Source organism: Aristolochia californica, unplaced genomic scaffold, assembly GCF_029961685.1.
Source record: "Aristolochia californica isolate CCGP_79_NKW_82.1479 unplaced genomic scaffold, dmAriCali1.0.hap1 SCAF_8, whole genome shotgun sequence".
Taxonomy (NCBI): Eukaryota; Viridiplantae; Streptophyta; class Magnoliopsida; order Piperales; family Aristolochiaceae; genus Aristolochia; species Aristolochia californica.
This window is the reverse complement of record NW_027182279.1, coordinates 28,668,458-28,684,776: the sequence shown is the minus strand read 5'-3', so window position 1 is coordinate 28,684,776 and position 16,319 is coordinate 28,668,458. Positions and strand designations below refer to the sequence as shown.

The 16,319-nt window shown below is 35.8% G+C and overlaps 1 protein-coding gene and 1 pseudogene across 1 annotated transcript; one reads left to right on the top strand and one right to left on the bottom strand.

Moving 5' to 3' along the window:
• The window catches only part of LOC137938384 (protein transport protein SEC23 D-like), a 67,231-nt pseudogene that overhangs the window by 14,214 nt on the left and 36,698 nt on the right, over nucleotides 1–16,319 (bottom strand).
• On the top strand, nucleotides 4,739–5,824 carry LOC137939329 (probable DEAD-box ATP-dependent RNA helicase 48). The gene is made up of 3 exons (XM_068784612.1): nucleotides 4,739–4,784; nucleotides 5,044–5,114; nucleotides 5,336–5,824. Exons 1-3 carry the CDS (start codon nucleotides 4,739–4,741, stop codon nucleotides 5,822–5,824), a joined length of 606 nt encoding a protein of 201 aa, XP_068640713.1.

Genomic DNA, 16,319 nt, shown 5'->3' with positions numbered 1-16,319 from the left:
ACTGAGGCAGAGGCGTTTGTCAGGGCTTAGCCCTCACCCAGTAGTTTCCAGCCTTATATACCTTTCTGCAATAACGTCTTAAAATAAAGTAGTAAATATGAACAAAAACGAAAATACTCAACACACAATGAAAGCAGTAAGTATTAAGGTAACAAGAATGATGCCTAATATTATGAAAAGTATAAGCATGAAAGCAATCGTAAGAGAAGGAAAAGATAGTTGTAAAAACGTCCAGAAGGTAGTTCCTAAAACGCTTCTATCTTTTAATGTTTTGTCAGACAGAACACTTAGCCTACACTTGCCCTCAAAGACAGAACATTAATTCTAAAGATAGTTGTAAAAAGGACATTGCAAACAAGGAGTAAAGAGAACCATTGTTATGAAGAATAAAATTAAGAACTAAAATAAAGTCTACGTTGAGTTTGAGATCTCTAACCCATGTTAAAGGTAAAGGAAAAGATCCAGAAAAAGTTGAACAGTTGGTAAAGAACTGGATTTTGCCTTCATCAAAATAGGTTGTATACGGGTTATAGGTACCATCTACATGTTGGCTAAACACTTGTTTATTGGTTTTCTTAAGGAACTGAGGAGGAACTAATCTTCTATGGATAATACATTTGGTACAGCCGGAATCTACTAAAGCATCTAACACGAGGGATTGTTTGTTAGGAAAAATAATCTTTGCTCTAACAAGGATACTGGAAAAAGATTTATCTTGGTTACATACGTAGGAAGTTTCTGGTTCTTCTAATCCTACAGTGATACCATCATAAGAATCTTTTTCTATTGTATCTAATCTATGTTTGAGAAGAGTTATTTCTGCCTCACAGTTTTCTATTTTTCTGGCCATAATTTACAATTTAGTATTGTATACCTTATTATGATTAGGGATTCTACATGTTCAATACCTAAGAGTTTTAAGCAAGGAATACAAGCTTCTAGGAAACATTGAGTGCATATTGCTCTTTGTTTCTTACTAGGATACCAGGAGCATTTAAAGCAGGGGTTACTGTCTAAACCAGTATTCCAGGACCAGGTATGGGTACATTCTATTACTGTATCCATAAGGTCAAGGTTTTCTTCAATATTAAGGTCTAGGACAAGATCTTCATCAGAGTTTGATGTATCTAAAGGAGCATTGGGTATGCTTACAATACTATAGATGGATTCTGTGTCTGACATATATTCATCTACTTCTATAAGATCTTGTTGTACGTTTTCTACAAGGGTGGATCTTCTAGAATTAATGTTCTGTCTTTTATGGCAAGTGTTGGCTAAGTGTTCTGTCTGACCACAAATATAACATGATAATTTATTTTTATAAGTTCTTTTTGGGTTGTATCTTCTGACATGTCTGTCTTTGTTCAGGTAAGGCTTTCTACTCTTAGATCTTCGGATAAAATATCCTTTCTTAAAATATCTTTTATTTCTAGGTTTTTGTCTTTAATCTTTTAGACCATAAGCTTGAGTAGTATATATCTGTTTGCAGAAGCCAAAGTCATTTCCCTTAAGCTGTCTTTGTATCTAGATATCTGTACATTTTTCTTGGAGAACTGTCATAATGAATTTTGTTCTCTGTCCGATGGAGTATACCGATGTAGGGTTTGCTGATTCTATGTTTTGCCATTGTCATAAATTTCTTTTCCTAAAGCTCCAGGTAGTTTTCTAAATAATTTGATTCCTAAGTCTTTGTTAAAGGCATTACCTGAAATGCAGGTATAATAAAAGTAGTTTTGTAGGAATTTTTTAACATATTTATAATTATGTAAACTAAGTTGTTCTAAGTAAACTACAACATCTTTTTGTAGTGTTATAGAACCTAAATTAGGGTCATCTCCTGTTACTAACTGGTAAACTTTGTTAACAAAATTATAAGGGTTGGATCCTAGGCCCATTAAATGACCAAATTCTTCTGGATTACTTCTTTTGTAGCTTTCCCATAAAGCTTTAACGCTTTCTCCTAGGAGTGTATCTAAGTACCTATACATTTCTTCTACATCTTGGGATGAAAAGTTCTAGATATAATCTGATACTACTTGGTTTTTCCAAAGGTCTAATACAGTTGTCCATTCTTGAGGATCATGGGCTGAAAGATTAAGAATTTTTCCTTTGCCCTTTTCCTGAAAAGTTATAGGTCTTTCTATTTCTTTTCTGTTTTCCCTTTGGATGTATTTTTCTATCCAAATTTATGGGTTCACTATAAGGAATCCTAGGCATGTTGCCTGAATAATATACTTCTCTAGGTGGAGGTCTTGGATACGTAGTATAACTACTTCCAGGAATATTAGTAGAACTTTCTTCATCCATATACTCTTTGATACTAAAGGTTTCATCTTCTTTTGGTTCTAAAGGCATTTTTCCTATTCTAATGTTCATTTCACTGTCGTAATACAAGTATTCTTCTTCTTTTATCCTCTTGTTTTTTATCAGATCTTCTTCCAGGTGAAGAAGTTCTCTTTCTACCAGTTTTAATTCTAGTTCCTTAGGATATATTATTTCATCTGTTTCTAATTCAATATTAACTAAATCATAGTTCTCACTGGAGGCTGATTCAGTGTCCTCTGTATTTTTCTGTTCGTAGCTATTAAATCTAATGTTTATGTTACCCCTTGTGTCTGTATACATGATACTTTCTTCGGGACTAATTATTTTTTTTCTCTAAATTTAAGATTCCATTCTAGTCCTACCAAAATATCTGGAGAATATTTAATAGGTTTAAGTAATTTGATTCCTTTATTACCTATTACATTTACTACATCATCTACCTTAACTTTAAACCTGGTGGTACTAGAACTAGTCCATCTTCCTAAGAATCCAATACATAATAATAGATTATTTCCTACAAAGGATTCATATCCTTTTGTTTGGAGGCATCTGTATTTACCTCAAACGGCTTGTTGAAATCAGCAAGGTGCAGCACTGGTTCAGCCACCATGGTGTCCTTTAGCCGTTGGAATGCTCTTTGGCATGAGTCCGTCCATTGCCACTTTTGGTCTTTCTTGAGAAGGTCGGTCAAGGGGGCTGCTATAGCTGAGAAGCCCTTGATAAACCTCCTGTAATAATTTGCAAGACCATGGAAACTCCTAAGCTCAATCACCTTGGAAGGGATCGACCAGTCATGCACAGCCTCCACCTTCTTGCTGTCCATCCATATCCGTCCTCCCCCTATCCAATGTCCAAGAAAGGACACCTCTTGCAACCCAAAGGAGCACTTCTCCTCCTTGACATACAGCTGATTATTTCTCAACGTTTCGAAGGTGTTTCTTGTGCTCGTCCATACTCTTGTTGTACACCACGATGTCATCAAAATAAACAACGACAAACTTGTCCAAGTATTCGGAAAATACCTCGCTCATGAGAGTGAAAAATGTTGCAGGTGCATTGGTTAGGCCAACGGACATTACCATGAATTCGTAAGCCCCATATCTGGTTACACAAGCAGTCTTCCCCTCGTCTCCTTCAGCAATACGGACTTGGTAATAACCACTTCGAAAATCCAATTTGGAGAAAACTTGCGCCTCTTTCAACTGATCAAAGAGATCTGCGATAAGAGGAATAGGGTACTTATTCTTTATAGTTACCTTGTTGAGCGCCCTACAATCGATGCACAGTCTCATACTTCCATCCTTCTTAGTCTGAAACAGTATAGGGGCCCCATAAGGTGCTTTGCTTGGCCTTATGAACCCAGCGTCCAACAGCTCACTGAGTTGTCTTCGCAGTTCGTCCAGCTCTTTGGGCGCCATTCGGTATGGTGCTTGTGCTGGCTTTCTTGCTCCGAGCTCAAGCTCTATGCGATGGTCCACCCCTCTCCTAGGTGGCAACCTCGCTGGAAGTTGTTCAGGCATGACATATCTATATTCATGCAGTACGGCTTGTATCTCTTTAGGGGTAGGCATGACCTCTACCAGCACAAATAAAAGCAATGTAAGTAGAGCGGCCCTGCTTAAGACCTTTCTTAAGCTGGAGGGCTGATAGCATTAAGTCCTTTTTTGTTACATCATTGTTGTCAAGTTCAGAAATAGTACAAGGACTTTGCTCGTCCATAATCCCCACCACCCCAACATGCGGCATTACAAATGCCTTACAAACCGTGAAAAACTCCATTCCCAAAATCACATTGAAATCATCCATGACAACAATAGTAAAATTCAGAAATCCAACCCACTTGCCTATCTCCTCCGGGACGTTCTTGGCAATGCCTTGGACTTCACGAGTAGCAGAATTTACAGCTTTCATTTTGCTCCCATCTTTCTCTCCTCGTTTATTTAGGCGCCTAGCCTCCACCGACGAAAGGAAGTTGTGGGTGGCGCCAGTGTCCACCACTACTCTAACAATACGTCCAGCAAGTGTTAGACAGATAAAAATAAGTTCTCTCAAGGGTCTTACCGGAAGTGGAGCAGCCTTCCTCCTTTGAATGGACAATAGCATGGAGAAGTGTTAAGGAGCCATACCTAGGCTCAATCCCTTCATTGTTCACCTCAGTTTGAGCAGCATTGAGGAACCTCTTTCTAAGACAATCCCTCGCATATGAAACAACGGACCTTCTTTTTCTGTTTGTCCCCTCGTTTCTTCTCTTCCGGCCTAGCCTTGGCATCCTTTGCCCATGACTTCTTCTCCCCTTTCTCCTTCTTCTTAAAATTCGTTATACCATTGTTATTTTCCTTAGGCACTTTGTTAGCCGAATAATTCTTTCTCTCATATTCGGTTAACTTTTCAGCAGTAGATAAAGCTGAAGCTAATGTCTTTACTTCCCGTCTTCTCAATTCTTGCTAAGCCCACGGGAGGTAAAAACATTAGCTTCAACTTTATCTACTGCTGAAAAGTTAACCGAATATGAGAGAAAGAATGATTCGGCTAACAAAGTGTCTAAGGAAAATAACAATGGTAAAACGAATTTTAAAAAAAAGGAGCAAATAAAGGGATTTGAATGGAGGATCAAATCAAGGAGAATTTATAAGGGAGGATCTCTGCTCTCATTGGACGGAAGCATGAGAGAAGGGAGGGGTTGAAGCCTATAAATACCAAGGCATTCAACCCTTGTAGATTCATTCAGCATAGACGAGAGGGATAGTTTTTGTGGAGTGCTGGCCTTCCACCTTGGACGGTCACTCCTTGTAATCTTCTCTAGTATTAATACAAGGTTACTTTCTCTTCCTATTCCATTGTCTTTCTATCTTTCAATGCTCGTGCTTCATTTGAGAGGAAGGAGTTTGCAACGTTGATCTAAGGGGTGAGAGGCTGTACTACCTTTGACGAATTGAAGGTAGGCCATCACAGGAGTTGGAGTTCCGCTAGCCCAAGTGAGTTTAGGCTCATCTGACCTCGTGACAAACTGGGTGGGGGGCCTTGTACCTACCTCGGCGGAGACTCGAAATGGCAGTGGAAACGGATGCAGGCCAAAAAAGCCAAACAGCTCCTAAAGGCCCGTCTTTGCCGTGAGTGCCAGATTTACGAAATGAGGCAGAGGGCGGAACTTAGAGCCGCAGTTTCTGAGCTTGAGCGACCGTGGGAGGTTCTTGAGCAAGCCCCAACTCTCTTTTCCATCAAAGCCGACGAGCAGTTGAAGGCTTTGGCTAACAGGTCTCAATTTTCTGGAGGCTACGATCTGTGGTCGGAGCGGGATGAGACTCAGTTTTTTCATAACCAGGACTGGCTCCCTTCCGCGAGGTTTTTCCCTAAAGGGGTTGTGCACAATGTCAAACCGTATGGTATTATTGACAGTGTTGGGCGCACCAGTTATTCAGAAATGACGAACGTTGAGGAAGATTTACCCAAGAAGAGGAATGAGACTAAAAGATCGATTCTCTTGTTTCGATGCCCATGAAAAATAAGAGAGAAAAAAAAGAGAAATGTGGTTTCTCCTGTTTGGATGCACAAGGAAAATGGAAAAGAAAAGAAAAGAGAGCATGCATATTACCAACCACTAGTAATATGCATGCTCAGATTTTTACGGAAGTTTCGTATTTCAGTCCTTCCTCAACCTATTTCCGCCATGTTCCATCTTCAGCGCTTTCAATCTCTTCATCGCACAACCGCATTTAGACATTGCTGACCTGCGCGTTGCAGATGAAAGTCACGGAATATATGTCAGCCACAGGTAAGCTCATTTCTCCCATTTGATCTCCTTCATCCTTATTCTCTCCATGCAATGTAGTACAGAATTTATGCAATACAAATTATTTTGAGATCCTTTATGAGTTATAGATCTAGTCGTTTCTTAATAACTCTTATATGCAAGATTATCTCTATTTGTTTTCCATACTTTTAGGATTCTTTGAACTTAATATTAAACATGTATTTTATGGAAAGTTTTAAATGTAGGTTAAAGTTCAAACCCGACTCGAGCTTGAGCTCAAATTTGGTTAAAATTCTTGGGCTAGAGCTCGATTCCAATTTTAGTCTCAAAGCTAAGCTTGAGCTCGAACTCAAGTTCAAAGTATTCAAATCAAGCAAAGCTCGAACATATACAAGTTCGAGTTTGGCTAGGCTCAAGAGAGTGGGAAATGTAAATAAAAGTCACATTTTGTATATAGGTCATGTTTTTATATAAGTCACATTGGCATAATATTATGCAGTGTTTATAAACAATTTTATGCAGAGTTTATAGACAATTTTATGCAGAGTTTATGTACAAAGGTCATGCCCAATTTGACTTGTATTTTATACAAAGTTTTAAATGTAGGTTGGAGCTTGAACCTTGCTCAAGCTCAATTCCAATTTTAAGCTTAAGGCTGGGCTCGGCTCTAGCTTGAGTTCGAAGTATTTAAATCAAGCCCAGCTTGAACATATGCAGATTCAAACTCGGCTCGACTCGATGCCACCCCTAGGCACTGCACGTATAGGCTGGGCACATACGGACTAGTGCCTGAACACCAAGGCATGGAGGCAAGTCAGATTAGTGGCAGCCAACTTTTTTTTTAATGATGATAAACTTATTTCAAAGAAAGGGAAGATACATCAAGGGAGACCTCCCCTAACAATAAGAGATTGAAGGGGGGACCTAGGCACACAAATCAGCAACCGAAATGGCTGATCTAAGTATATGAGACGAAGTACAAGAAATGGTGGATACAATATCCAAAATATCAAGAAAAATCTGCCAGTGACGCCACGGGGGGAAGGATGAGGTGGAGCACCATCCGATGACGACTTTGGAGTCTCCCTCCATGATAAAGAGACCACTAAAGCGATCCTTAAAAATACACAAGCCGTGAAGGAGACCAGAGAGCTCAGCAATGGTCGAGTCAGCAATTCCGAGGGGGCCATAGTAAGAGAGTATGGCAGTGCCGCCCGGATCAAAAATCACCCCGCTAAAATCATCCAAACCCGGGTTCCCAAAGGCGCTACCATCAAAATTCAGCTTATAATGGTTCCTAAACGGTTTCTAGTCACGTGGGCCATGGGGTGTTAGCTGGGGCGGTTGTACATGAGGAGGCATGCGCCAAGAAGCACATGACCATTCGAAGGGGCATGTGGCCAGCAATTTCCCCAACTATATATAGGGGGGCTGGATGAGTGCCAATCAATCAGACATTGACATAGAGACTCAAAGGAGTGCTCGAATATCTTGTATGTAGACAGATTTGTGTATATGAGAAAAGGTTTATTGTGTGCCAACTATTTGTATGCAAGGGAGGCTGACTAGTGTGGGTTATCCCAAGGACGCAACTAGGCCGACACAGGTAAAAGTAAATTCAACTTTCCACTGCATAACTGAACCCATGCAACACCTAAGCTCTAACATTACAAGCATGATCTTTTCACAGTATGGCACCCCATGAATGAATGAGCAGGCCAAATCGTCTCACCAAAATCGATTTAAAACAAAATGATCCCTATTAAAAAAATATTTTCTGAGTAATTAAGAACCTTAAGAGTGGACACTACTTCAGAATGTGTACATGCGTGGTCATGGAATACAGGGTTAGATAGTAATCCTCTTTTTAATGTGCTCGGTATCCTAGCAAAAAACAAAGAGCTAAAATGCAATCAGTGTTCCCTAGAAGCTTGCATCCCTTGTCTAAAAGCCCTAGGTATAGAAGCTGCAGACCAGACTCTCTCTCTCTCTCTCTCTCTCTCTCTCTCTATATATATATATATATATATATATAATTCTTTAGGGTATATTATCTCATCTGTTTCTAATTCTATATTGACTAGGTGATAATTTTCACTAGAGATTGATTCCGTATCTTCTATATTCTTTTGTTCATAGCTATTAAATCTAATATTTATGTTACCTTTAGTATCTATGTACATGATACTTTCTTCAGGACTGATTATTTTTTATTCTCTAAATTTAAGGTTCCATTCTAATCCTGCTAAAATGTCTGGAGAATATTTAATAGGCTTAATTAATTTTATTCCATTGTTTCCTATTAAACTAACTACATCATCTATTTTAACTTTGAACCTAGTAGTGCTAGAACAAGTACACCTTCCTAAGAATTCAATACACAATAAAAGATTGTTTCCTACAAAGGATTCATATCCTTTTGTCTGAATACCTATTTTGATATATTTTCTAAAATCTTGTAGTCCAATAAGGAAGTCTGGGGAGCAATAAAATATTCCTCCATTTTGATTCATATCTACCTCAGTGATTCCTAACATTGCCTTTTTAGGGTCTGCCCATCTATCATCGTAGATACTAAGTAAGGTTTTAGTTCCTAGATGTTTTCGTCCTAATCCTTTTACCCCTATTACAATCAGACCTAAATGAATCCTTTTACCCCTATTTCTTTAAAGGCTTGATCTGCTATTAAGTTAATGTTAACAGAATCTTGTCCTACACAACTAATCTGGATTTCTCGGTAATATCTAAATAATCCGGTATTAAAGTTTAATGGTCCTGTTCTATATAATTGTCTGGGGTTAAGAAGGTTTAATTGGTTATTGCCAAATTTGTAATGTCTTGATCTATATCTATTATTTCGTCTAATTGTATATCTCTTTGGTCTACACTTCTCCTTCCTGTTATTCTGTCTATTATATTAAGGTTTTTAGAAGAACTTCCTATTTCCGAGGTAAATCCTTCACCTTGTATCTAATCCTATTTCTGTAATAACGTCTTAAAATAAAGTAGTAAATATGAACAAAAACGAAAAATTCTCAACACACAATAAAAGCAGTAAGTATTAAGGTAACAAGAACGATGCCTAATATTATGAAAAGTATAAGCATGAAAGCAATCGTAAGAGAAGGAAAAGATAGTTGTAAAAACTTCCAAAAGGTAGTTCCTAAAACGTTTATGTCTTTTAATGTTCTGTCATAACACTTAGCCAGAAGGAAGTTCCTAAAACGCTTCTGTCTTTTAATGTTCTGTCAGAACACTTAGCCTCCCTCCCTCCCTCCCTTTAGATACCAATTCGGAGGGGTACTACTTTAATCTGCTTTAATATGGAGTATTTAGAGGTTAATTATTTGGGGTTCTTCTAACTACTTGTCTTCTAGGTATAAATATTTGCTTAGCAGTCTCTACAAATCTTCTGTATGAATATCAAGATAAGGTAAAACAGACAAAACTAAAGATAACTAAATTACAGAAGACTATTGTTCAAGCTATAAAGATAAAAATCATGTATCTAAGGATCTATCTATGATTCTGGCTAAAATATTAAGGAATAAGAATATATCAGAGGCTAAAAGATTATCTACTTGTTCTGGGAGAAATATAAACTATCCAAATAATTCTAATGCTATTATTACCAAGAACAATATGTAGCTAAAGTTCCTATGATATTGCACAATAATCTCTTAAGGTATTACATAATAATCCTAAGTAAAAGTAATATATAGGTAATATTCGCAAAACAAATCTCAAAAACTGTTTTATTATCTTATTAATTAACCAAATATACATAAAAAGGTACAGCGGCGTTGTGACAACCGAGACGCTTGGCTCAACTGAGGCAGAGGCGTTTGTCAGGGCTTAGCCCTCACCCAGTAGTTTCCAGCATTATATACCTTTCTGTAATGACGTCTTAAAATAAAGTAGTAAATATGAACAAAAACGAAAATACTCAATACACAATAAAAGCAGTAAGTATTAAGGTAACAAACACGATGCCTAATATTATCAAAAGTATATGCATGAAAGCAATCGTAAGAGAAGGAAAAGATAGTTGTAAAAACTTCCAAAAGGTAGTTCCTAAAACGCTTCTGTCTTTTAATGTTCTGTCAGACAGAACACTTAGCCTCCCTCCCTCCCTCCCTCCCTCCGGAGGAGTACTACTTTAATCTGGAATATGTAGAGGTGAATTATTTGGGGTTCCTCTAATTACTTGTCTTCTAGGTATAAATATTTACCTTGGAGTCCCTACAAATCTTCTGTTAAGGTAAAACAGACAAAACTAAATATAACTAAATTTAAGCTATAAATATAAAAATCATGTATTTATGGATCTATCTATGATTCTGGCTAAAATATTAAGGAATAAGAATATATCAGAGGCTAAAAGATTATCTACTTGTTCTGGGAACAGAACACTTAGCCTCCCTCCCTCCCTCCCTCCCTCCCGAGGGGTACTACTTTAATCTGGAGTATGTAGAGGTGAATTATTTGGGGTTCTTCTAATTACTTGTCTTCTAGGTATAAATATTTGCCTTGGAGTCTCTACAAATCTTCTGTATGAATATAAAGATAAAGTAAAACAGACAAAACTAAATATAACTAAATTAAAGCTATAAATATAAAAATCATGTATCTAAGGATCTATCTATGATTCTGGCTAAAATATTAAGGAATAAGAATATATCAGAGGCTAAAAGATTATCTACTTGTTATGGGAGAAATATAAAATATCCAAATAATTCTAATGCTATTATTACTAAAAACATTATGTAGCTATAAGTTCCTATGATATTGCACAATAATCTCTTAAGGTATTATATAATAATCCTAAGTATAAGTAATATATAGGTCATATTCGCAAAACAAATCTCAAAAACTGTTTTATTATCTTATTAATTAACCATATATACATAAAAAGGTACAGCGGCGTTGTGACAACCTAGAGCAACGCTTGGCTCAACTGAGGTAGAAGCGTTGGTCAGGGTTTAGCCCTCACCCAGTAGTTTCCAGCCTTATATATCTTTCTGTAATAACGTCTTAAAAAAAATAGTAAATATGAAAAAAAACGAAAAAATTCTCAACACACAATAAAAGCAGTAAGTATTAAGGTAACAAGAACGATGCCTAATATAATGAAAAGTATAAGCATTAAAGCAATCGGAAGAGAAGGAAAAGATGGTTGTAAAAACTTCCAGAAGGTAGTTCCTAAAACGCTTCTGTCTTTTAATGTTCTGTCAGAACACTTAGCCAGAAGGTAGTTCCTAAAACGCCTCTGTCTTTTAATGTTCTGTCAGAACACTAAGCCTCCCTCCCTCCCTCCCTCCCTGTAGATACCAATTCGGAGGGGTACTACTTTAATCTGCTTTAATATGGAGTATTTAGAGGTGAATTATTTGGGGTTCTTCTAATTACTTGTCTTCTAGGTATAAATATTTGCCTAGGAGGCTCTACAAATCTTCTGTATGAATATAAAGATAAGGTAAAACAGACAAAACTAAAGATAACTAAATTACAGAAGACTATTGTTAAAGCTATAAAGATAAAAATCATGTATCTAAGGATCTATCTATGATTCAGGCTAAAATATTAAGGAATAAGAATATATCAGAGGCTAAAAGATTATCTACTTGTTCTGGGAGAAATATAAAATATCCAAATAATTCTAATGCTATTATTACCTAGAACAATATGTAGCTATAAGTTCCTATGATATTCCACAATAATCTCTTAAGGAATTATATAATAATCCTAAGTAAAAGTAATATATAGGAAATATTCGCAAAACAAATCTCAAAAACTGTTTTATTATCTTATTAATTAACAAACTATACATAAAAAGGTACAGCGGCGTTGTGACAACCGAGAGCAACGCTTGGCTCAACTGAGGCAGAGGCGTTTGTCAGGGCTTAGCCCTCACCCAGTAGTTTCCAGCCTTATATACCTTTCTGTAATAACATCTTAAAATAAACTAGTAAATATGAACAAAAACGAAAATACTCAACACACAATAAGAGCAGTAAGTATTAAGGTAACAAGAACGATGCCTAATATTATGAAAAGTATAAGCATGAAAGCAATCGGAAGAGAAGGAAAAGATGGTTGTAAAAACTTCCAGAAGGTAGTACCTAAAACGCTTCTGTCTTTTAATGTTCTGTCAGAACACTTAGCCAAAAGGTAGTTCCTAAAACGCCTCTGTCTTTTAATGTTCTGTCAGAACACTTAGCCTCCCTCCCTCCCTCCCTCTAGATACCAATTCGGAGGGGTACTACGTTAATCTGCTTTAATGAGTATTTAGAGGTGAATTATTTGGGGTTCTTCTAATTACTTGTCTTCTAGGTATAAATATTTGCCTAGGAGTCTCTACAAATCTTCCGTATGAATATAAAGATAAGGTAAAACAGACAAAACTAAAGATAAGTAAATTACAGAAGTCTATTGTTAAAGCTATAAAGATAAAAATCATGTATCTAAGGATCTATCTATGATTCTGGCTAAAATATTAAGGAATAAAAATATATCAGAGGCTAAAAGATTATCTACTTGTTCTGGGAGAAATATAAAATATCCAAAAAATTCTAATGCTATTATTACCAAAAACAATATGTAGCAATAAGTTCCTATGATATTGCACAATAATCTCTTAAGGTATTATATAATAATCCTAAGTATAAGTAATATTCGCAAAACAAATCTCAAAAACTGTTTGATTATCTTATTAATTAACCAAATATACATAAAAAGGTACAGCGGCGTTGTGATAACCGAGAGCAACGCTTGGCTCAACTGAGGCAGAGGCGTTTGTCAGGGCTTAGCCGTCACCCAGTAGTTTCCAGCCTTATATACCTTTCTGTAATAACGTCTCAAAATAAAGTAGTAAATTTGAACAAAAACGAAAATACTCAACACACAATAAAAGCAGTAAGTATTAAGGTAACAAAAACGATGCCTAATACTATGAAAAGTATAAGCATGAAAGCAATCGTAAGAGAAGGAAAAGATAGTTGTAAAAACTTCCAGAAGGTAGTTCCTAAACCGCTTCTGTCTTTTAATGTTCTGTCAAAACATTTATCCAGAAGGTAGTTCCTAAAACGCTTCTGTCTTTTAATGTTCTGTCAGAACACTTAGCTTCCCTCCCTCCCTCCCTCGCCTCCCTCCCGCCCACCCTCCCTCTCGATACCAATTCGGAGGGCTACTACTTTAATCTGCTTTAATCTGGAGTATTTAGAGGTGAATTATTTGGGGTTCTTCTAAATACTAGTCTTCTAGGTATAAATATTTGACTAGGAATCTCTACAAATCATCTGTATGAATAAAAAGATAAGGTCAAACAGACAAAACTAAAGATAACTAAATTACAGAAGACTATTGTTAAAGCTATAAACATGAAAATCATGTATCTAAGGTTCTATCTATGATTCAAGCTAAAATATTAAGGAATAAGAATATATCAGAGGCTAAAAGATTATCTAATTGTTCTGGGAGAATTATAAAATATCCAAATAATTCTAATGCTATTATTACCAAGAACAATATGTAGCTATAAGTTCCTATGATATTGCACAATAATGTCTTAAGGTATTATATAATAATCCTAAGTATAAGTAATATTCGCAAAACAAATCTCAAAAACTGTTTTATTATCTTATTAATTAACCAAATATACATAAAAAGGTACAACGGCGTTGTGATAACCGAGAGCAACGCTTGGCTCAACTGAGGCAGAGGCGTTTGTCAGGGCTTAACCCTCACCCAGTAGTTTCCAGCCTTATATACCTTTCTGTAATAAAGTCTCAAAATAAAGTAGTAAATTTGAACAAAAACGAAAATACTCAACACGCAATAAAAGCAGTAAGTATTAAGGTAACAAAAACGATGCCTAATACTATGAAAAGTATAAGCATGAAAGCAATCGTAAGAGAAGGAAAAGATAGTTGTAAAAACTTCCAGAAGGTAGTTCCTAAAACGCTTCTGTCTTTTAATGTTCTGTCAGAACAGTTAGCCAGAAGGTAGTTCCTAAAACGCTTCTGTCTTTTCATGTTCAGTCAGAACATTTAGCCTCCCTCCCTCCCTCCCTCTAGATACCAATTCGGAGGGGTACTACTTTAATCTGCTTTAATCTAGAGTATTTAGAGGTGAATTATTTGGGGTTCTTCTAATTACTTGTCTTCTAGGTATAAATATTAGCCTAGGAGTCCCTACAAATCTTCTAAATGAATATAAATATAAGGTAAAACAGACAAAACTAAAAATAAATAAATTACAGAAGACTATTGTTAAAGCATTAAAGATAAAAATCATGTATCTAAGGTTCTATCTATGATTCTGGCTAAAATATTAAGGAATAAGAATATATCAGAGGCTAAAAGATTATCTACTTGTTCTAGGAGAAATATACAATATCCAAATAATTCTAACGCTATTATTACCAAGAACAATATGTAGCTATAAGTTCCTATGATATTGCACAATAATCTCTTTAAGGTATTATATAATAATCCTAAGTATAAGTAATATATAGGTAATATTCGCAAAACAAATCTCAACAACTGTTTTATTATCTTATTAATTAACCAAATATACATAAAAAGGTACAGCGGTGTTGTGACAACCGAGAGCAACGCTTGGCTCAACTGAGGCAGAGGCGTTTGTCAGGGCTTAGCCCTTACCCAGTAGTTTCCAGCCTTATATACCTTTCTGTAATAACGTCTTAAAATAAAGTAGTAAATATGAACAAAAACGAAAATACTCAACACACAATAAAAGCAGTAAGTATTAAGGTAACAAGAACGATCCCTAATATTATGAAAAGTATAAGCATGAAAGCAATTGTAAGAGAAGGAAAAGATAATTGTAAAAACTTCCAGAAGGTAGATCCTAAAACGTTTTGTCTTTTAATGTTCTGTCATAACACTTAGCCAGAAGGTAGTTCCTAAAACGCTTCTGTTTTTAATGTTCTGTCAGAACACTTAGCCTCCTTCCCTCCCTCTAGATACTAATTCGAAGGGGTACTACTTTAATCTGCTTTAATCTGGAGTATTTAGAGGTGAATTATTTGGGGTTCTTCTAATTACTTGTCTTCTAGGTATAAATATTTGCCTAGGAGTCTCTACAAATCTTCTGTATGAATATAAGATAAGGTAAAACAGACAAAACTAAAGAAAACTAAATTACAGAAGACTATTGTTAAAGCAATAAACATAAAAATCATGTATCTAAGGTTCTATCTATGATTCTGGCTAAAATATTAAGGAATAAGAATATATCAGAGGGTAAAAGATTATTTACTTGTTCTAGGAGAAATATAAAATATCCTAATAATTCTAATGCTATTATTACCAAGAACAATATGTAGCTATAAGTTCCTATGATATTGCACAATAATCTCTTAAGGTATTACATAATAATCCTAAGTAAAAGTAATATATAGGTAATATTCGTAAAACAAATCTCAAAAACTGTTTTATTATCTTATTAATTAACCAAATATACATAAAAAGGTACAGCGGCGTTGTGACAACTGAGAGCAACGCTTGGCTCAACTGAGGCAGAGGCGTTTGTCAGGGCTTAGCCCTCACCCAGTAGTTTCCAACCTTATATATCTTTCTGTAATAACGTCTTAAAATAAAGTAGTAAATATGAACGAAAACGAAAATACTCAACACACAATAAAAACAGTAAGTATTAAGGTAACAAGAACGATGCCTAATATTATGAAAAGTATAAGCATGAAAGCAATCGCAAGAGAAGGAAAAGATAGTGGTAAAAACTTCCAGAAGGTAGTTCCTAAAACACTTCTGTTTTTTAATGTTCTGTCAGACAGAACACTTAGCCAACACTTGCCCTAAAAGACAGAACATTAATTCTTAAGATAGTTGTAAAAAGGACATTGCAAACAAGGAGTAAAGAGAAACCTTTGTTATGAAGAATAAAATTAAGACCTAAAATAAAGTCTACTTTGAGTTTGAGATCTCTAACCCATGTTAAAGGTAAAGGATAAGATCCAGAAAAAGTTGAACAGGTTATAAAGAACTGGATTTGCCCTTCATCATAACAGGTTGTATATGGGTTATAGGTACCATCTACCTGTTAGCTAAACATTTGTTTATTGGTTTTCTTAAGGAACTGAGGAGGAACTAATCTTCTATGGATAATACATTTGGTACAGCTGGAATCTACTAAAGCATCTAACACGAGGGATTGTTTGTTAGGGAAAATAATCTTTGCTCTAACAAGGATACTGGAAAAA